The sequence below is a fragment of the Scardinius erythrophthalmus genome (genome assembly GCF_964197995.2).
Source record: "Scardinius erythrophthalmus genome assembly, chromosome: 21".
Lineage (NCBI taxonomy): Eukaryota > Metazoa > Chordata > Actinopteri > Cypriniformes > Leuciscidae > Scardinius > Scardinius erythrophthalmus.
Genome location: NC_138241.1, coordinates 13,103,095 through 13,127,094, shown reverse-complemented (window position 1 = coordinate 13,127,094; position 24,000 = coordinate 13,103,095). Strand labels below are relative to the sequence as shown.

General features: G+C 37.9%; 1 protein-coding gene across 1 annotated transcript in view; it reads right to left on the bottom strand.

Moving 5' to 3' along the window:
• The window catches only part of pcdh15a (protocadherin-related 15a), a gene marked incomplete at both ends in the record, with an annotated part of 242,137 nt that overhangs the window by 169,563 nt on the left and 48,574 nt on the right, over window positions 1-24,000 (bottom strand). Inside the window, 2 exons of the mRNA XM_081351594.1 lie at window positions 5,198-5,353; window positions 8,507-8,667. Coding sequence (XP_081207720.1) covers window positions 5,198-5,353; window positions 8,507-8,667 — 317 coding nt within the window. The remainder of the gene's footprint in view (window positions 1-5,197; window positions 5,354-8,506; window positions 8,668-24,000) is intronic.

Sequence of the window (24,000 nt, the reverse complement as noted above, 5' to 3'; positions counted from 1 at the left end):
TAGAAAAAATAGTTGCTGCTCAGCTCCACACTCACCTCACCCACAACTCCCTCTATGAACCCTTCCAGTCTGGTTTCCGTCCACTCCATAGCACAGAAACTGCCCTCCTTAAAATAACTAACGATCTTCTCATTGCAGCTGATTCTGGTTTATTATCCATCCTGGTTCTCCTTGATCTGAGTGCGGCCTTTGATACAATTTCTCATTCCATCCTCCTCCATAGGTTATCCTCCATCGGCATTGTTAACACCCCTTTTCATTGGTTTCAGTCATACCTATCAGGCCGCACTCAGTTCATCACTATCAAATCCTTCCGCTCCCAGCCGTCTCCAGTCACCTCAGGAGTGCCCCAGGGCTCTGTCCTGGGGCCCCTCCTCTTCATCACATACATCCTTCCCCTTGGCAATATTTTCTGCAAATTTAACATTCAATTTCACTGTTTCGCGGATGACACCCAGCTTTACCTTTCCAGCAAACCAAACTCCACACTTCTTCCCTCCTCCCTCACCACCTGCCTCCAAGAAATAAAATCGTGGTTCAGTTCAAATTTCTTAAAAGTAAACACAGATAAAACAGAACTTCTTGTCATCGGCACCAAAACCACCCTCTCTAAATTTGACAGTTTTTCTCTCCTCATTGATGATACCTCAGTTTCCCCCTCCCCTCAGGTCAAGAGTCTGGGTGTCGTCCTCGACAGTACACTATCTTTTCAATCTCACATTTATAACATCACACGGTCAGCTTATTTCCATCTTCGTAATATCAACCGTCTCCGCCCCTCCCTTACCATTTACTCTGCTTCCATCCTTGTTCACAGCCTGGTTACATCGCGCATTGACTACTGTAATTCTCTCCTTTTTGGCCTCCCTCACAAAACCCTTCGTAAGCTCCAGTTGGTTCAGAATTCAGCAGCACGTGTTATAATCAAAACTCCCTTTTCCTAATCAAAACTCCCTTTTCCCACCACATCTCGCCTATTCTTCAACAACTACACTGGCTACCAGTTCAACACAGAATTGAGTTCAAAATTCTCCTGCTCACTTACAAGGCCATCCATAACCTCGCTCCTCCTTACATGTCAGATCTCCTCCATGTTGTCACCCCATCCCACTCTCTCAGATCCTCCTCCTCCACCGAATATCTTACTTATTGTGAAACACACATTGTCCTGTTTACTTGTATTTGTGCCATGGTTTTTTTTTTTTTTATTTTTTTTTATTACATATTCTTGTGTTTTTATTTTGTACCGCGACCTTGAGTGTCCAGAAAGGCGCTTTAAAAAAAAATGCATTATTATTATTATTATTTTTCCTTATTATTGAGTTAACATATCAATAATACATTTAACCTACACTGTGCTATATTAAATAATTTACCTTATTTCTTATTATATATATTAAACAATTTCCGATTTTTAAAACATATATTAATGATTTACCCATAGCTGGCATACTCATCTGTCAGTGGTGTTACACATAATTGAAAGGTAATAGGAACCAATTACAGCAGTGACAGTAAATTCATAAATAAATTGATTGTCAATATGGTGGAAGATATTACAAAAAGACAAATGGTAGCATTAATCTTCAAATCACTTATGATATTTTCAAACAAATTCAAAAACATTTTACAAATGAGTAATTCTTGCATTATCTTTTGATAAAAAATGCTGGATGAATCACTTCTGCTTGTATTATACTTATTTGCAAATTTCTTTGAATGAATGAATGAATGAATGAATGAATGAATGAATGAATGAATGAATGAATGCTTTATTTCGGACATAAACATAAAACAAGTAACAAAGAAAGTAAACTGAAAAATAAAATAAAAAAGACAAACAATCCAACAATTAATGATAATAATATGAAACCAACATGTCCGAAAAGGAGTAGGATGAAGCATAAGCTTATTAAAACCTACCCCTTATCCACTATTCAAGAAACAATCAGTTTTCCCTAATAAACATATTTACATAATACCTATCTACAAAAAAATAGAAAATAAATAAATTAAGCAAACACATACATAAATTATTTACAAAAACACCCAATTGCTAACTCCCTTCCTCCTCCCTGTACCTTGTGAAAACCATGTGTTTGTACTGCTTCTTAAACTGGATCATGCTTGGACATCGCTTAAGCTCCACACCTAGACTGTTCCACAACCTCACTCCACAAACAGAAACACAAAAACCTTTTATAGTTGTACGTGCCCGCTGATGTTTTAAATTAAACTCCCCTCTCAAGTTATAACCCCCCTCTCTGTTAAAAAACAATTTTTGAATATTTCCCGGAAGTTTATTATGTATTGCTTTGTACATGATTTGTGCTGTTTGAAAATGAACCAGGTCAATTAATTTTAATGTTTTTGATTTTAAGAAAAGTAAATTTGTGTGCTCTCTGTAACCAGTATTATGTATTATTCTTATGGCTCTTTTCTGCAATATAAATAGTGATTGTATTGAACATTTATAAGTATTGCCCCATACCTCTGCACCATACTGTAAATATGGTAAAATCAATGAACAGTAGAGAATGTGGAGTGATTTGTGGTCCAGAATGTGTCTTGCTTTACTAAGAACAGAAATACTCCTTGACAATTTACTGTGAACATGTTTTATATGTGACTTCCAGTTTATTTTATCATCAATTATTACCCCAAGAAACTTATTTTCATTTACTCTTTCAATGCTCACCCCATCTATTTGTAACTGTACCTGTGTATTCTTATTACAATTACTGAATAATATGAATTTGGTTTTACTTAAGTTTATTGATAATTTGTTTCTATCAAACCACATTTTCATTTTGCACATTTCAGTAGTAATCCTCACCAGTAGTTCATGCAAATCTCCCCCAGAACAGAAAATACTAGTGTCATCTGCAAATAATACTATTTTTAATGTTTTTGAAATGTTACATATATCATTGATATATAATAAGAACAGTTTTGGACCTAATACTGATCCCTGGGGGATGCCACAAACAATGTCCAAACATGATGATGAATATTCACCCAACTTCACAAATTGTTTTCTGTTGCTTAAATAACTTCTCACCCAGTGCAATACTAATCCCCTGATCCCATACCGTTCCAGTTTATTGATTAATATTTCGTGATTGATTGTGTCAAAAGCTTTTTTAAGATCAATGAATATTCCAATTGAATGCAGTCTTTGGTCTATTGCTTCTGTGATCAACTGAACTGATTCAGTTAGTGCCAGTGATGTTGTATTGTTTGTTCTAAATCCATATTGACTGTCAGAAAGTAATTTGTATTTGTTTATGAAATTTTCTAATCGGTTATTGAATAGTTTTTCTAATATTTTTGAAAATTGTGAAAGTAAAGAAACAGGCCTGTAATTTGTGAAGTGGTGTCTATCCCCAGTTTTATACAATGGCACAACTTTTGCTATTTTCATTTTTTTAGGAAATTTACCAGTTTGAAATGATAAATTACAGATGTATGTAAGTGGTTTTGAAATCCCATCAATTACTTTTTTTAAAACTTTCATATCAATTTCATTTAAATCGGTAGATGTTTTTCCTTTACAGTTATTTACGATATGTATTATTTCTTTTTCTTCAACTGCTGTAAGAAACATTGAACACGGATTTCTCACTATGAGATTATCCTCCCAATCCCCAGATGACAGTGAATCAGGAATTTTTTTTGCTAGGTTTGGTCCAACATTCACAAAAAAATTATTAAAACTATTTACCACATCATCCATATTATCTTTTTTCAACAACAAGATTTGGACAAGATTGTCGGCCAAACAAATAGCTGCAAATAAGATAACAGCCGAAAAATCAAATAAAATAGGGGAACCCACAAAACTGTATTACAAAGTAGAGTTTTTCTAAATGATAACTGCAAATATTTTTTAAACCGTATATGTTTTTATTCAACCATTTGAATGTCTTTCTGCTGTGGCCACAATGTGCAATGTCCCATATAATTGCATGTTACATTGAATAATTGAAGAGATGGAAGGGATGAAATAAAGCCAAAACAATTTTTGGAAAACAACCTTACAATCTGGAGCTAATCTCATCTTGATTGGAATTCTGAGGTCAATGTCAGCATCTCTGAGGACCCACAAATACAGTATGAGTCTACAGTACACTGCATCCGGGGCTCAAAATCACCCAGAAAACCCATAAACCAAGGCACTGCCAAAAGCAACTCACATGATCACATCTGCTACCACTACCTGATACTTTCCCCTCTGACTTCATCACTTCACTGTATTTATCCTCCCTCTCTTTCTCATTTCACATGTAAAAGGGGAGAGAGGCAGAAAGAAAAGAATGACAGCATATTTGACTTCAAGGTGAGTAGAAAGATTGACAAGCATAAAGAAGCCAAGCTTTTACACAACCCCAACACGTACACGCTCACGGAAGTTATTCAAACGTATTCCAAATAAATGAAAGCCATTACATTTAAAAATAGTCCTGATATCTGAACTTGTGGAGAGGAGGGTCAGGCGTGTGTGCGCGTGCATAATTTAAAGTATAATTTTGAGCCAATGCCAAAAGGGGGATGGTTTTAGATCTGAATAACTGATGGAGTACGCCAACAGACTACACAATGACTGTATATCTTTATATGTGTCAGCTTAACTCTCTCTATATATACTGTGTGTGTGTGTGTGTGTGTGTGCGCGCACGTTTGATTTATATTACATTGTGGGAACCAAATGTCCCCACAAGGATAGTAAAACCTGAGATCACCTCCATTGTGGGGACCAGCCAGCGGTCCCCACGAGGGAAATGGGTTAATAAACATACAAAACTATATTTTTCTGAAAATGTAAAAATGCAGAAAGTTTTCTGTGATGGGTAGGTTTAGGGGTAGGGTTAGTGTAAGGAGATAGAATATACAGTTTGTGCAGTATAAAAACCATTAAGTCTATGGAGAGTCCCCAAAAAAAAGTTTCTTTAAAAGAAAACAAAATCTTACTCTGACCCCAAACTTTTAAACAATAATACTATATATAAATTCCCAGCTGTAATTTCTTCTGGTTCATCCATCACATTGCATTGCCAGATACCATATCCACCATGAGGCAGGTTGTCCAGGTATCCCATGAATATAGAACATTTGCATACTATGCACATTAAATAGAAACTGAATTGATAGAGAGACAGAGAGGAGACGAGGCAGTGCATAAGTTATCAGGCCTCACCTCATTAACTGATACATAGTAACGAGGCTGCTGGAAACGAGGCGTGTTGTCATTTTTGTCCCTCACCACTATCCGTACTTCATGCAGAATAACCGTTCCCACCAGCTCATTGGTGCACTGAATCCTTACCACAATGGTGGTGATGTAACTGGGCGGCTGGAAGAAAGAACATAAAGAGGTTTATAGAATTTAGAGAAACCAACTATTGTAATTGGATGCATTAGCAAATCATGAAACAAGGGCCATTTGAATGAGATCTGAAAGCTGAAAACATACATACAGTACACATATGGTAATAAATGGCAACACTACCCATTTGTGATATTTTCAAAAGCTATGACCAGTCGTAACTAGAATTAGTAAAGCACAATACAGTGTGCTTTAACAACACAGCCAATCAGAAATCTCTAGCAATAAGATGCCTGTTTGTGTGAATATACAAGATTACATAACTGAATGCAACAATGCAAACAGGATCAATGTCAAGTCTTCTCATTTTCTTTTGGGTAAATAAGGTGTTTGGCTGCAAGTACTCAGCATGAAACAAACAGTGAAGCTGTTGAGTGAAGTGGCTGAATCCCACAAAGCCTCATGAAGAGGACGAGGAGGAGGAAGAGGAGGGAATGTCCTGTAATCATCATCAATAGTGGCAAGAGAAGCCTGTCACTACCACAATGCTTTTCAGACGAGCACACAGACACATGTGTGGTGCTTTATAGAAGATTGGTGTAATGCACAGACAGGCAGTATAAGAGGGAGGAGATGAAGCACTTGTGGAAAAAGGAATGGGAGAAATCACAATGATCATATGGTGGCTGTAGGAGGAAAATCTTCTGCCATTTCAGTCTTTTTGATGGAAACATTGGCTGGTCTTGTACTCTAGAACAGTAAATTAAACTGAGAGCACAGTCGAATAAAGCAAAAAAAACGTATAAAATATTTGCTATGTCTTAATAAAAGATAAAGCCACAGACAATCCTATTTACTCACATTCTATGAATCTGCAATTACCGTAAATACATACAGTGCAGTCAAAAACATTATATAACAACAACCTTAATAATCACCATCATCATCATCATCATCATCATCATCATCTAAACTATATTTAATATGTAAAAGAAAAATGTTTAAATATCTTTTAAATACTTTTACTTTAGAAGCATGCTTGCATAAGATTTTGGTAAATAATAAAACATTATTTTTATCATGAATTTTTTTTTAAACATAAACCTCACACAATATTGTTATATTTATACTTAAAAAGAAAATTGAGAATTTATGGATAACAATAATAATCTAAAATATACATAATATTTTAAAAAACAAATGTCTAAATATAGTTTAAATAGAATGAATGTACTTGAGAAGCTTTTTTTACATAAATGGTAAAATAATTTTTAAGCATAAACCTCACAATATTTCATTATATCTATATATTTTTTTAAAAAACATAATAATAATAGGCTACTAATTACCATTGCAGTCATATCTGACTCTTGGTGATTCTATGGCCATCGAGACTGTCCATGAATATCCTTGGCATCGCAAATCAATTATAACACTAGACTATCGATGTATAATGTCCGTTGAGAGAATAATGTTAGAAATCAAACATTACCTTTCATCTCAATGATCCCAAAGGAACTAGTTTCTCAGCAGCTGCGGAATTTTACTATGCTCCGGTTAGTAATGCGGCAAAAAGTAAACACACAGTGTGCCTGCGGCAGGTAAATGCCGGTACTCTTGCATCATGTGTGGACCGGCTCACTCGGTTGCCTAGGTAATCAATATCACTCCGCTGCTGCTGTAGACAAAGGCTTATGATTACAGGGAACAAATTATAACTAATGCAATGTGATGAAAGGTAAGTTTGATTTCTAACATTATTCTCTCAACGGACATACACATCGATAGTCTAGTGTTATAATTGATTTGCGTTTGGTGCACTGTGGAGTGGGTAAAACGGTTTTTAATGGCTGGCTAACATATACCTATTGACTCGCGCTAGCCTAGCATCGGCTAACTATCCAAATATAAGGACTGGATAATTTTTTTCAAAAAATGTCTCCACTGATGAATAACAACCAGGCTGACTTAAAAATGAGGTCCGATGTCAAAAATCCCGAACCATCCCTTTAACAGATGAAATAAGTAAAAATTTGACATTTATTAATACAGTTGAACTATACTACACAGTGGTGAATCCTGAAACAAGCTATAAGCTGCATTGGCATAGCAATACCAGTGTTTCTTACAGGATTTTTGTTAAAACTATGGTGGTGGGACCTCAGTCCTTCTAGGGGGGTTCGGGGGCAATTTTGTGCATTTTAATGTTAAATTCATCAATCTGGTGCACTTTGAGAGTTCAAAATTAAAAGCTCCAACCCATATTCAGTGTGCAAATTAAACAAAGAAAAATTCAAACCTCTTTTAGTTACAGTGTCTTTTTACATTACACCTACTACATAATAATAGTTATAATATTAATCCAATGACAGTATTAGCCATATTTTGTAAAACAAATGCACTAAAAAATAAAGGAAACTTTCATAATTAGTGTTGTACCAATTTCTATACTTGAAAGAGATAAGCACATGATCTTTTATTTTGACGCAAACTGCATCAAGCTTTTATTTTGGCGGAAAACATGGTTTACAAACACCTCTCATTAAATTTCTAGTGAATTGCGGTAATCGTCAACTATGCAGATGTGGACATAATCTGTAACTGGGTTATGGATTCCTACACTCATGACATAGCCTAAGTGTTTTGAAAGTAGTTCTGCTTACTGCAGGCTCTACACTTTCTCATCTCTCTCCTGATCCTCCTCACTATCATCATCTGCCGCTGGAGCTGATGAAGGTCAGAAAACATATATTTTGACACAGTTTACAGTGTCTGCTTTATGGGCCTGGTTCTGTTTTTTCACGCTATTTCTCTGCACATTCCTTGCGTTTCTTCTCCATCTCGCTGACTATTTTGACAGATACACACTGACACTGCTGCACGCACAAATTGTATGGGCCGTTTAAAAAAAAAAAAAAAAAAAAAAAAAAAAAAAAAAAAAAAGTATGTATGAGTATGAGATGTATCGACCCAAAAAGCACGTCGGCCCACCGGGAAAATGCCCAATGGCCAGTCCAGCCATGAGACTTTACGTCTATGGACAGTCCCAACAAAGATAGTAAACCACACGTGTGTGTGTGTGTGTGTGTGTGTGTGTGTGTGTGTGTGTGTGTGTGTCAGCCAAAGGACAACAGCAGCAATATGTTATTTTTGACAGAATGTGCTTGTCTGTTTACTCACGTCTCGGTCCAGCACTCGTCCGGTGCTGTTGAGATACAGTCTCTGCAGTGCGGGGTCAAGGATAACCCAGTAATCATAGTTGTCCAGCAGTGTCAAGGAGATGGTTCTATCTGGGTCCTGAGCGCGACCGTTGATCTCCATTTTTTCCACTAGAACGGTACCTGACAGAAAGAGATTGGCAGGAAATGGTTTGGTTTCCAGGTGCATGATGGGATATTGACGTCCTCAAGTTATATGTAAAATACAAGTAATAAATGCTTATAATAATAATGATTTCCTTATGAATAAATAAAAGTTGTAAATCCTCATTCTGTACAGATTCATTAGTGTTCTATTTTGGCTCATAAATATCTGTGTATGAGAAGCTGATTATGTAAGAATGTGAAGGTCATAATTTCAGCATGTGTTAATGTATGGTTGGCTGAGTTTTCGCCTCTCCTCCAAGAAAATTACACTTCATTTTATGCTTCAATGTGTTACAAATTATCTCAACTCTTTTTGAATCCCTGCAGAAAAATAAATAAATAATCAGTCCTTACAAGACCATAAACCATTATCCAGTGCTATTCAATTAAAGCTCCAAGAGGTCCATGCTCTACTTTTCCTTCCCAACAAAGGTCCGGACAATCAAATTAACTATGTTTGTAAATTAAATGAATATCCCTCAAATATGCATTTGCACTGGAATGGATAACATTATTTGAGATAACATTCACCTGAGAGCCAGCTTAAAGGGGTAGTTAACCCAAAAATGAAAATTATAGCCCATGATTTACTCCTAGGTGTATATGACATTCTTCTTCAGACAAATACAATCGGTGTTATATTAAAAATTGTCTTCCAAGCTTGATAATGGGAGTGAATGGCTGTATGTCTTTGGAAGTCCATCAATGAGCATCTATTCATGATTAAAGTGCTCCACGCATCTTCGGGGGTTAATAATGGCCTTCTGAAGTGAAGCGATGTGTTCGTGTTAGAAAAATATTCATATTTAAAACTTTATCAACTGAAATATCTAGCTTCCAGCAGACGGCTGTACGCATCGATTTACGCCAAAAGAGTAACCCTTGAACTTGATGCACAATGTATTGTATCTCTCCCGTGAACAACCAAAATACAAACAGCATGTCCCACTGGAGACAGTAATATATTGAAACACTGTTACACCCTAATAAAAGATGTATATCACTCTGTTCCATGTGCAGCTTATCATATTCCATCCTACAGGCAGAAACTGAAATCAGCAAAACCTTTAATAAGGACTGTATAAATATGGACTAATGAATCAGAGCAGGAACTACAAGCTTCGACTGCACTGATTGGGAGTGTTTTTGAACCTACAGCCACCGATCTGGACGATCTCACTTATACAGTAACATCATACATCAGTTTCTTTAAGGATATGTGTAGGAACCTCTTCCATATTCCTACTAGGGCATTTTTATCATTCAGTAATGATAAACCATGGTTTACAGCAAAACTGACAGCTTCATCATGCCAAAGAGGCTGCTTACAGAAGTGGGGACAGAATCCTGTACAACCAGGCCAGAAACACTGACAATGGAGATCAGAGTGGCTAAAAGAATATGAAAAAACAGTTTTCAGCCAACATTCCGGCATCAGTCTGGACAGGTCTGAGAAACATAAAGGACAGTACACCAACCCCATGATCTGTGGAGAATCAATAACTGGCTGAGGATCTGAATGTGTTTTTTATGCCAGTTTGAAAATCCCAGTCTCACACCGCACAACCGCTCTTATCTGCACTTCACACATACACCAACACCTCCTGCTACCTCCATCGTCCCGCCTTCCGCTATTCAATCAGCCTTTATGTTCTGTGTGGAGGGTGTGTGCCGGGTCTTCAAAAAACAGAAGACTAGGAAAGCTTCAGGTCCAGACAGCATCTCACCTGCTTGTTTAAAAGGTTGCACTGACCAACTGACCCCAGTCTTCATGCAGATCTTCAACAGATCACTGGAGCAGTGTGAAGTTCTCTTCTGCTTTAAATGCTCCAATATCATTTCAACCTTCAGTTTGCTTATAGAGCAAACAGGTCTGTGGATATGCAGTCAACATGGGATTGCACTACATCCTGCAACACAGACCTGGGAATTACGTAAGGATCTTATTTGTGGACTTCAGTTCGGCCTTCAATCCCATCAAGACTGATCTTCTCTTAGCAAAACTGATCCAGCTCTCTGTGCCCACCCCAATCTGTCAGTGGATCTCCAGCTTTCTGACATAGGCAGCAGTTATTGAGACTGGGGAAACTAACATCCAGGACCTTCACTATCAGCACTGGAGCTCCTCAGGGTTGCATTGGAGTCATTCGGGTTCCTGGGCTCTACCATCTCTCAGGACCTGAAGTGGGACACTCACATTGACTCCATTGTGAAAAAGGCCCAGGAGAGGTTGTACTTCTTTCACCAGCTGAATAAGTTCAATCTGCCACAGGAGCTGCTGATACAATTCTACTCGGCCATCATTGAGTCTGTCCTGTGTTCATCTATAACAGTCTTGTTTGGTTCAGCCACCAAATAGGACATCAGAAGACTACAAAGGACAGTCAGGCCTGCTGAGAGGATCGCTTTCCACTGCCATGACAGTGCGAGCCAAGGCTAAAAAAAAGTGTTGGGTGGGGCCAATGGCCTCGGACCTGAAGCACCAAGGGCAAAATCAAGTTGCGTTTCCACTGTCGGGCTAGTCGCCTGGCAGCGCTACTCTAAAACCTTAACACACCTCCATAGATCAACGGCACACAACCTCACCATTTCACCAGCTGACTGAACGCTAACTAGATTGCAAAATGAGCATGACAGAAGCGAACGTTTGGTCTTTACTTAGGAAATACTTCCACCATCAATATTTGACCAATGTTTTACAATAAAAATGTTACAGTGACAGTAATTTATTAAAAATTGTGTAAAGAGTGCAGATAAATCATGCTGAATCAAAATGGTATTTATTATTTCACATAAAAAGAGAACACATACCTATTTGGTAGCACCTGCTTCCATTTGCGATCACAAGAATGCACAAACCAACTCCATTAATCCATTAAAGGCTTACACATTTGGAAAAATATTGATAAAATATCATGTTTATGTAACATTTCTTTAGAAAGAGAGAGAATTTATTAATTTTCCATGAAATTATGTGATCTGAGGATGTTTGAGCAATCTCTCTCATCTCAGTATCTCTCTCATACTGTAATCCTTTAAGCTAGCTAAAGCAACAGAGGGAGATCATAAGAAGAAAAAAGGAGTTGTGAGTTATAGTTTAACTGTTTAAAAAAAATAAAAAAAATGTGACATATGCGGATGCATTAGTCCGGTATCAACAAAGGCACAGGGAAGAGACAGATAAAACATGAAACCAAATAAATACATGGTTATAATTATATTTGTCTACGTTCTTCAAGCCGTCTTTGGTATTTTCCATAAACATATATGTATTTATTATCGCAATGGTTAACATAAGTAGCCTTTAGCATTGCATATAAATATATTTTTGCACCCTCGACAAGCACCCTCGTTTTTGGCCCAAAGGTGAAAAGTCCACAACTGCCCAGATATAGTCCTGCCCTAATCAGATATGGTAGAAAAGTATGTGTATTTGGCGTGCTGTCCGAGGGGAGGGCTCCAAGCTCAGAATTTGGAACCCAGAGTACTCCCCCTGGATCCCTGGCTGGGATAGGAACCAGCCAAAAGTGAGGAGTCTGAGTTGCGGGGAGATGGAAAAATCTGGGAACAATGGTACAATGGCAATAATAAAACATAATTTTTGTTGTCTTTAGTTATTTGCAGAACTGAATAAATACAATTTCAACTGTATTAATCTTACACTGCAAAGTGACACATTTTAAAGGACCCAATTAATCACAATAATTTGTGACAATTATTTAATGAACAAAGCACACAAAAATGTAGGACAATGCCCTAAAACAGACAATCAATCGTCTTAATCGCAATTATTTCGTAGACAATTAATCCTCAGCCAAGTTTCATAATCAGGACACTCCTAGCACTGTGTCCTAACTACACACGGCGTGCGATAAAAGGTATCTTTTCCATGTTAATCAGAGTTTTTGTCCACTCGTTGCTTGCATCAATTTCAAGGCATTGACGCTTGCTTACAGATCTACCACAGGCTCAGCTTCCTCCTACTTTCACTCGCTAACAAGTACAAGTACAAGTCTACATCCCTACGATCGGTCAACGAGCGACGCCTCGTGGTTCATAACAGAGAGCCAAAAAATCACTCTCCAGAACATTCTCATTCACGGTTCCATGCTAGTGGAATGATCTCCCCACCCTCATCCGGGATGCAGAATCCCCGACAACATTCAAAAGACAACTGAAAACTCATCTCTTTCGTGAGCACTTAATCTCATAAAAAAAATAAATAAAAAACAAAACGTTCCTTTTCCTTTAATCCTCCCTTGTCTGGCATACGCTACTCTGAGCAATGCCTTTGTATTTTGAGCACTTCTTGTGTTGTTTTTGTCTCTTCACGATGACTCGCTTAATTTAGTCCTAATTTGTTAGTCGCTATGGACAAAGGCGTCTGCTAAAGGACTAAATGTAAATGTAAGATTTCTCTCTGGTGCTATGCACTTGCCACGAGACTCCGCCCACACGCTGTTCTGATTGGCTGTGGATTTTGATTGATTTTTACGCTTCTCACAGTCGCGTCTAGTGTGGACAGACAAATTCTTTGTCGCTGGAATCTTATCGCATCGCGTCTGGTTAGGACACGGTGTAAGCATTTGTTTGCTTTTTGAGATGCACTAACTGCAATGGCTGAGTCACAGATTCAAGAAACATCTGCATTTGTTCTTTTTGGTGACATAAAATTAAGCAGAAAGAAAGAATATCAAAGATTCTATGTGCTTTTTGTCCATTAAGAGAATTACATTGGGATTAATTTCACAATTCTTTATTGTCTTGTGATTTGAAAGTACTGTATGAGAGAGTCTTTTTTTAATTCAGTAACAAAAAATCACATAAATAAAACTATCACTTGTCATCAGAATAGTTTCCTAGAACAGTCGCAAGTTTACTAGAATAACAGTCACGTATTTTCAGTAGTCAATCCCAATTCCAGTGAACTTTCTCTTTGGGAAATAATCTTTCTTGTTGCAATTGCATTTGGTGACGCTAGTGGAGCAGAAACTAAACACTTCAGCTTTAACTCAATAGCAGCCTACATCCCAGATCCCTGAAAAAACTCAGCCATAGCAGACATCCGACGCTATCGGACATAGACAGACTCTGAAGCCCTGATGTTTACCTCCAATATTACCTGAAAGGAAATCCATGACCTGAGCGAAACCACCCGTTAGCATGTGAGCCGAGCAAAAAACACACCAGCCGCGAGTGAGGGCAGATGCGAGAATCTCTGGGTAAACAGCATCTCAGTACCTCAAGCGAGAGGTCACAACACACCTGCTGTCTGTCAAAGTGACTTAAATCCCTTCCCGCACCAGCTAATATCAGCTATTAGTGTGATTAGGAATTTAGAACTGCATTAAAATGTGTTTTTTGTGGGATTATTTTTAATTCTGTTGGATTTGTCAGGGACAAGAGCACATGGATGAAACTCTATGGAAATTGGGAGAAAAATGGCTCCTTTGAGTCACGTCTACACACTGGAGAAATCAAATGCTATTAAGAGGGATCTCACACCAGGCATGACGGAGACTCAAGGGAACGGCGTGCACGCAAACATACACCGCAGACACCAAATCCAAGGAAGCTTTTCAGAAACCTTTTTACACCCTTAACCAGGTGAGAGCTTGTGCTTCGTCGCAAACATGCATGTTTTCCGCATCTATTCCTGAACAACCTGGCGGACAGCATCACTTGTGGTGTTTGCTAAGGGAAAATACTATTATTCAAACTTTAGCAGGTAACCATTTATGCTATAGACATGGATAATGCCTGATTGCCTGTGGGCTGCTGAGAAGAGGTGTGCTATTACTTGTCTTCCAGTCTAACCAGTTGCCCCACTTGCCCCAAACCCCTTTAAAACAAGAAAAGCATACCTGCTAATTAAGCTGCAGGATTTGGGAACAAAAAACAAATCTAATTGTGATTTTTTTTTTTTCTGATATAGCCATTAAAGCTGCTCTCAGGCAGCCCATTTATAAGTGATTATCATTACAAGTTTGGGAAGATGGTTGGTGCATGTTGCATTCCTAAATGTACATCCAGACCAAAATTTGAAGCAGATGCAAAAATGAGTTTGTGTGGTACCGTGCTTCACTCTGAAACAGGCAATGCATACATTTATTTAATTAAATCACAGCCTTCACGATTTTACCATATTGCGATTTCGGATTTATTTTGATTAATCTCTAATTGCTAAGACAAAAACATCTTAGCCTGATATAAGATGCTTTTTCAGCATGCTTGAGACCCCAGCAATCCAATTAACTGTATAGCAATACACTAAAACTACTCAGAACACCTTACCAACCACATACCAACGACCTGGCAATCACCCTTGCATCATGGTGGCGAGTTTCACCACTCGCACTTTCGTTAGAAATTATTATTCTCTGCCAACTCATTTGATGTGCTTCTGCCAGCCCAAAAAATGTGTGACGGGACACAGTTGACAGGGAAAGCAGGTCCAATTTAAACTGAAGGAAGCGGAAGCTTATGCAGAATGCAGAAATGAGCTGTCATCCTCCTGTGTGTTTGTGTATATATGTGTGTGTATTGTGTTTAGACGCCTCATGAGGCTAAGCTCTATTAAAAGAGGTCTCAAGCTTGTGTGTGTGAACTGCAAGAAGGATATGAAATCCAGCAGAATCGATTAGGAGAGAAATCTAATTTGATGTGAAAATCCTAGAACATCACATTACCCTATTGATAAAAATCGTTGTTCGTCATCTGCCTCTGCAGAAGAGTCCTACTGTCACAAAATCATTACAGCATGGGGTTGTGTAACTGGCTTTAGCATTCAATCATTCAGGACAACTGCAAGCAATCAGATACATCTCCATCACAGTGCAGAAAAATGTGATTATATTCAAATGACACTACAAGACTCCCCAAAGAAAAGAAAATGATCAAATGGGTTATCTTGTTGTTTCTCTAGACAGCAATGAGATTAAATGGCGACCTCATAGAAACTTTTACTTAATCCTCATCATCATGTAGTGTCATTCCAAAATCAAAACACTTTCTTCTGTAAAACAAAAACAAATATGATGTTAGAAAGAATTAAGCAGCAATTTATACTGTTAATCTAAAAAAACGTTATAAACTCAGCTCAGATTTGCCAAACTACAGAAGTAATTATAGTAACAATAATAATAATAATTTCATATTTATGTAAATCAGAGCACAAGATATCAAAGCCTGCACTGAAAAGGTAGAGATCTCAATATGAAATCATATTAATAATTTTAATAATTGTATAACCCATACATACTTATACTCTATACATGTCTTTTTTAATTTCTCATAAGGAATTTTAGAAGAAACACCTGAGACATGATGACAAGATGATTCTTCAATACAACATAACTGTGAACATAGGCGTAATAATTTGTATACTGAAGAACTGTATATTGTATCCCCATCACAGAAAACTTTTCTGAATTATTCCATTTTCAAAAAACATCAAAAACAAGATTTTGGATATTTCGGATATATAATAACATAGTGTAGGGTTTACCTGAAGCACACACACATGCACGCACGCACGCACACACACACACACACAGTCTGTGGTAGGCAGTCTAACCCCTAACCCTTAACCCTTAAATCCAGCATCTCATACGACCTCTGAAATCTTCTGGAAGCTGTTACATGGTTGCAGACTTTGGGTTTTAAGGCTTTTCCTTCTTTCTCTTGCACATACAATGATGTGTGACTTCCTCTGTAAAGTCCTAGAGTTAAATACATCAGGAGAGGGTAATCTTATTTTGAAGTGTAAAGCTCTTTTGGGAGTTGTATGGTGCCATCTCCTCAGACCCCTAGAGGACCTGGAGCTCATTTAAGAGTGATGGTCCCTTACTGCCTGTGTGCAGGAGACTGCATGGGGAAAGTGCAAAATCATTACTGGAGTTCTGTACCACAGATTTCTGCCAGTAGACCCATTTTCCGTGTTTTTTTTTGTGTGGGCGGGGCGAGGCAGAACGACTGCTTCACTAATGCTAGTTAGCAAGTTTGTTTGCTTGTGTTTTAACAATGACTGGAGAAAATCAGATTTTATCTGAATATGTAAAGTCACTCTGTCCAGGACTGTGATTGTTATTTGAAAAAGTTCATTTTAACGGACGGAACCAGAATAGCCAACCCATACACGTTCACTCAATGGATGGATGATCTGACAGGATTACCAGGATTTGCCTGACATCTACACCTTGTAGAGAAACCGAGCGTAAAGATAAACTGAGGGCATATAAATCTTTAGATGCCTATAACTATGTGCTGAATGGTCACGTACAAGACTTGTGTGGTACGATCCGAAGTTCTGCCTATTCAACGCCAAGGCTAGAAGACGACCATGTAAAGAATGACATTACAGTGCATTTTTAAAGATGTGAAATATTTTCTAGAAATAAAAATTATTTTTTAGAACTTTATGTATTTGATTATTTATTCTTACCAGGTTCTTCTAAAAGTCTAGCCGCAATCAATCACAATAACAATGTATATACAATCACAGGATGATTCACAAATAATCACAATAGTTTAGACAAGTTTATGCGATAAAATTTCAAACTGGAGCCTGTACTCCATCCTTCAAATCATCCTTAATCATGCATTTTCAAACATCCTGCTTTTGTTTTTGAACTGTTTTAGGACTCACATTACTCACTGGCCAGTGTACCGTATATATATTGTGTACAAATATGTATTGTATTCTTTATTTGTGCATGCAAGCAGATGTATTTATTAGGGGGTGTATAGTATGCTTATGTGTACAAATGTCTACTTCTATTTTTCGCAGAGGGATTTTTTTTTTTTTTACTTATTTATTCATGGGGGGCTAGTTTCGGGGAGCATTGTTGGAGAGTGTGTGGGTATGTGAGTGTGTGTATGTCTTTGTGCTTATGTGTTTGAAATTATCTTTAACATTTACTCTTTATTATCTTGTATTGTTCGTTATTATTGTAAGGACCCCCTTGAAAATGAGATGGTACATCTCAAGTGGCTATCCTTGAAATAAAGAATAAAGAATAAAGGATTCTGGCACCCAACAACACAACATGACACTTTAAGCTCCGTATTTAGCCAAATATGTGCTGGTTTGTATTGGCTGCCTCCAGTTTTCCCTTTGTTTTGCCTCCAGCTAACGCTTTGACGTAATTGTGACTTCAGCGCAAAAAGGGTCTATACATACAACTAATAAACTGGAAAAAATGAAGATGCAAAGGAAAAGCACCCACACATCTTAATTTTTTATATATATATATATATATATATATATATATATATATATATATATATATATATATATATATATATATATATATATATATATATATATATATATGAAGAGTTCAGATGCAAAAGCCTCTAAGTGCCATCTGAAATTTTCTTCTAGAATGATCATTTTTATCAAGCTTGTATATTTAAGTTCAATAATTTCACTTAAATGGCAATGCAAATTACCTATTAATTGTCATTTAAGTGAAATTACTGAATTTAAATATACAAGCTTTATAAAAATGATCATTCTAGAAGAAAATTTCAGATGGCACTTAGAGGCTTTTGCATCTGAACTCTTCATATATGTATATATATCTAGATCTATTTAATTTTGCAATTGTGTCTCTTATTGCAATGAGATTACATGAAACGTTTACATTTGCTCTCGGATAATCCACCCAATCAGCACAACAGGAGGCCTATATAACCGACTAACCTCTGTCACATGACAGTTTCCCAGCATCCCTCCACCACCCGATTATTCCTATACCAGCCCGATTATTCCTATACCAGCCAGGGACGGGGAGAGTACTCTGGGCTTGGGCCAGATTCCAAGCTCAAATGCACTGTGTGTTGAGATACATTCCTCCTATAACCATAATTAACATTTTGTGTGACTTGTGCCACAGTGTTTTCGTTACCCACGTGCAGGGGTGTCAAACTCAGTTCCTGGAGGGCCACAGCCCTGCAGAGTTTAGCTTCAACCCTAATTAAACACACCTGATCAGCTAATCAAGTCCTTCAGGCTTATTTGAAAACTGCAGGTGTGTGTGTGTTGAAGCAGGGTTGGAACTAAACTACTGTATGTAGGGCTGTGGCCCTCCAGGAACTGAGTTTGACACCTGTGCCCTCATGCATCGATGAGCCTTGGGTGCCCAACACCCTGCTCAGCTCTGCTCTTTATTCCTGCATATTTCTCCTGCATCCAACAAGTTGATTATGAGAAATTATTTTTCACTCACCATCTAATCAACCCAGACCTCAATATGTGGCCTTGTTAGGAGATAATCAATGATATTCTTATGATAAGTGATTAATGATCAAAATTCTTTAAATTGTTTCAGTTTACTATATTACAGTAAAGAAATATTAAAATATTATAAATATAGAATATTATGATAATTACCATGTGGATTAAAGCTACAATATGCAAAAACATTTTTGCCACTAGAGGGCGCTACATCCAAACAACAACAACGGCGTAGCTTGATGACGATGTGAAGGAGCGTGGAATGATGGGAACTGTCGTTTTAAACTCCACTGTGGATGTAAATCAGTCAGACGGGAATCGAAAAATCATGTTCATGGATGAGGCTAAGTTCTATGTATATAATAGGGCTGTTGGAACGAATTCCGAAATTCGAATATAATTCGAATATTAAAAAAATCAATACTATTCGAATGCTGAAGTTCCTATTCGAATATTGCTTTTTTATGTATATTTTTAAAAGAAAATGCAATCTTGCCTTTCTCGCCGCCTTGGCACACACATGTGAAAATTAAATGCTTTTGTTTCGTCTGATAAACAATAAAGTTTTTGAATCATAACACAATTGTGCACGTTATCCACGCTTTATCATCATAACTGTCAAAAGTCGCGGAGAGGAATGTCTCCACGGTAACGGAGATCAACAATTTGATTCTCAGTCCACACTACAACGTGAAAACGGCGTCTTCAAATATATACACTTTGGAGTGCGTTTTCATTAATAAAAACGCCGTCTCATTGCTGACGGAAGGCCAAAACGGAGAGGAAAATATACGTTATTTTTTTTATGACAACTTACAACCTGACAAGCTAGGCGATCTGTCCGAGGAACCGCCGCTAAAACAGGCAAGAATTACTTATGTTCTGCCTCTCTCTCTCTCCTCATCATGGGGCTCAACTGCTAAGTTACCAGCTGTCTGCCAAAAGGCAATAACAGACAAACTGACGGTTTATCTGTGAAGATATGAGACCGATCAACATCACGCATTGGCGATCCATAAGACTGTGTAATGTCGTAAATATTAATAATAGGATGAATTTGAGCATTTAAAGGTATAGCGGAGGATTTTCTTTTTCCGGGTGGGTAGTGTAAACTATTGGTCCACCTAAGTGTCAATCATTCTGGTGATATGTTTACGTAAGGCCGTCGTACGTGCTCGTCCGTTAGTTTTCGCTTTCTGCGCATGCGCACTTACAGGTGTTTATGTGTGGTGAGGGTGGTGAGCTATAGCTAAGCCATTCATTGAAGCTCGCCGTTTCACCGGGTCCTTTGAAAATGTCTGAGGGTCGCAAGAGAAAATGTTTGTACGAACTGTATGAGAAAAAGAGAAAGGCCTCAGAAGAGAGAAACAAGATCAGAGTGTTTTTGGGAGATTGTTTCACACGATGGCGTGCGCTGAAAACACAGGTTGGGCTTCCCACTGATGCCTCAGTCGCGAAGTTTCTACTCGACAGGTAAAGTTTGGCATGCTATTTGGAGAAAAAGTGCAAATCTTCTTTTGGAAAGTAATCTTGTATGAGCGATGCCGACAGCAACTTGTAAACAGAGCGTGCACGAGGAGAACCTCGCACACGTTTAATAGGCGTTCCCTCTCGGGAGCAGGTAGAGTGTTGCGCATGTGCATTTTTTCAAAAAGTGGAGAGGGCGGTTCTTATCTAAAATTCGGAAAGATCCTCCGCTATACCTTTAATATTCGAATATTATTCGAATATTAAATAAAATAAGGAATGGAATTCGAATAGTATTATAGAGGAAGATTGACAGCCCTAGTATATAATGACATGCTTTTTGTGGTTCAGCGCGGTCTGTAATGGGAAAGAGAAGAGACGAGCGGGATGCAAGTAACGTTAGGTCAAGTGCAAATGACGAACACCTGTGTCTTATTGCTGTGATCCACGCGCTGGAGAGACCGCTTATAATCCGCGCTGGAACGAGAGAGAGACTGAAGAGAAAATTGGACGCAGAGAAAGAAAACCGGTGGATCCGAGCTCTCATTTTTGAACTCTTTTGTGCCGTCGCGGTTGCCACTGGGAATGCGCATTGTGCACGACTTTTGTTTGTTTTGCTTTATTTTAATAAAGTACGAGTCCCAGTCACGCGACCCCTGTCTTCTTCCTTCCTGACTCTTGAACCTCATAACACTTTTATTTCATTAAAATGAATTAACCGCAAGAAAAAGTAAGGTTTAATACTAAATTGGTTATCATAGATGTTACTGTATGTCGAATTCATTGTTGTGATAACGCGGTGCAGTTTTACATGTTCTAAACAATTGTTGTAAAAGTACATTCGAACATACTCACATCATTTGCCAAAATACTGATTAATCTTTATGTATAACACATGCTATATTTATTTACATGGCCATAAACACCAGACGTGATAAATAAACTAAACACAAATATAAAGCAATAATACTTCCCTTACATAAACATAACTATTACCGAATGCTACAGTTGGAAAATATAAAATTAAGCATGCTTTGTCGACAGAACCAGCTGCATTCGGTAAATAATAATTGTGTTCCATAACGACTGCACGAAACAAGCTAATGTTTGTTGCTTGATAGGCCCTGTCCCAAATGGCACACTCCGGACTTATGGACTTCCTCAGAGTCCACACTTTGGTGACGTCATGTAGTGCAGACCTATAGGGCCCTTGGCGCGAGTCCACGAGGGCGCATTGAGAGGTATTTTTGGGACAGACTCGATCGGCACGCCGGAAATAACAGTCTGGTTGTTGTTGGACAGGAGAAATCACATTTTTGCGCTCCGACGTCTTATCTGCATGTCAACTACACATCCTAATTTTACAGTTCTATATTTTGATGTTGTGCATATCACCAGGGCATTAAAAAATAGATATATCATGCTTATTTAAATGATGTATACAGTTGTAATAATAGGCTACATAATGTTCCATTTGAACTTACAATTTTAAAACATAATTTAAACATAATTTTTTTCAATTTACAGGTTTCAATATTTAATACTAAGTTTACATATGACTCAGTAAAGCCCTGACATTCGGATCTATTTATTTAATGAATCATAATGCGATCGTATTATTAAACGCACTATTATTATGTTTGAGACATCAACCACTGGTCAATGACCATAATGTTTGTATAAACTGTAGGTAACAACTGGTAAAATGTGCATTTAGGTCATAAAAACCGTAATATTTTCTTCTCAGCCATGTCAACAATTATCCGTGAGTAAAATCTCCTCCCATCTGTTGTCTGATTGGCCTTTCGCAAGGATTCCTGGGTAGTTAAAGTTCGTGAAGCCTACATCTATGCGGGCTTCGCGGAAGACCGCTTCAAGGGTACAAAGGGGGCGCTGCTGAGCACACTTCAGAGCGGTAAAATGCTGAATGGGACAGCCTACGGACTCGTAGACTCAGCGAGCACGCGCAATTCAAGTCCACGAGACCGAAAGTCCGCATGAAGTGCACCATTTGGGACAGGGCCATAGATGCTACAACTACAACTTCCGCATTTGTCCAGGACTCCACGCAGTACGAGCGGAAACCAAGGGTAACGCGGATATGACGCCACTGACTGGCGACTCCCAGCTCCCCCCTGCTCTAACGCCCCGTTTCCTTGGTTAAAATCTTAATTTTCTCACGATTTAAAAATAATTGGAAACATTTGGGATATTGTAAGTAATCAACTTAACAAAATATATAACACTGGCCTTGAGATTATGGGATATTTTAATGCAAAATTCTTGCATATTGCACCTTTAATGGAATTACCTAATAATAATAATAATAATAATAATAATACAATTATTCAGTAAAGCAAAAGGGTCAATGACTGCTAAGTTTGGGGGGAAATGTATATAATTGTCATGAAAAAAAAAAAATGTCACAATCCAAACTGCTTAATTATTTTCATGAAAATTAGAATCTTATGATTTCAGGGTATGCTTTCACGAGACACATTCAACTAGTATTGTACCTGTAATATGGATAACGATAACGGTATCGTTTTCAAAGTTCGTTTTCAAAAATGTGCGCTTTACAACCTATTTCAAAGTTTGCGTTCTCAGGCATCTGTTGTTGTGTATATTGACGGCCAGAAACGCATTAAAAGTTTTCTGTTTTCAGTTGAAAACGGTGTTGTGTAAACGGCCAGTAAATTAATAACTACTTCTGATTTTTACAATGGACATTAATCAATGCTAAACTTACTTAAACTGGACAACGACTTTCGTCTAGAGTTGCTGTACATCTAAAACAATATTTGTTGCATTACTTTCCTGTTATTACTGTAAAGCTGCTTTGAAACAATCTGTATTGTAAAAAGCGCTATAAATAAAGGAGACTTGCCTTAACTTAATGAAACAAACAAAATGAGTATTCATAGAGAGACAGACTAGCATTTACAGATAAATTCACTGATTCACCTGAGGCGGAAAGAGCGAGAGAGAGATATTTTTGTGAAAAGGTCTTTGTGCTTTGTTGTGTATCCTCTGTCATGGCACATTAGAAAACCTGAACCCCACTGTCACACTGACCTATTAATAAGAGAGACTGATTACTGTCATTACCATAACACAGTGTGTGTGTGAATAATCAGACCACAGGAACAGACTTTTCGCTTGAAGCTTCTGGAAGAGTTTCCATCTCAGAACTGCAACCATCAACATCTTGAACTCAAGACGATGAGATCTCACCTTCAAGATGGTAATGGCTGTTTTCACAAGCATAAAATGCTGCCAAGCTGCCACGAACAGCTGTGTAGACTCATGTGCCAGACTCCGTGTGGCTTTCACATCATGATTTGGTTAAAGTCATCCTGCTTCCAATTATCAGCTAAATGTCAGAGTCACACTATTCATCCATTGAGAAGAAGACAAAAAGCACAAAAGCAGAATAGACTTGGAGTGATGAATCTACAGTATGTGAGCATCTGTGAGGAATGCCACAGTCAACAAATGTAAAAAAAGCAGCGAAATGTGACACCTCCTGAAGCCGAGACAGACTGATGTACTGTAGTTCACCTCAAAATAGTAGGTCAACAATGACTTCCTTCCAAAACCTA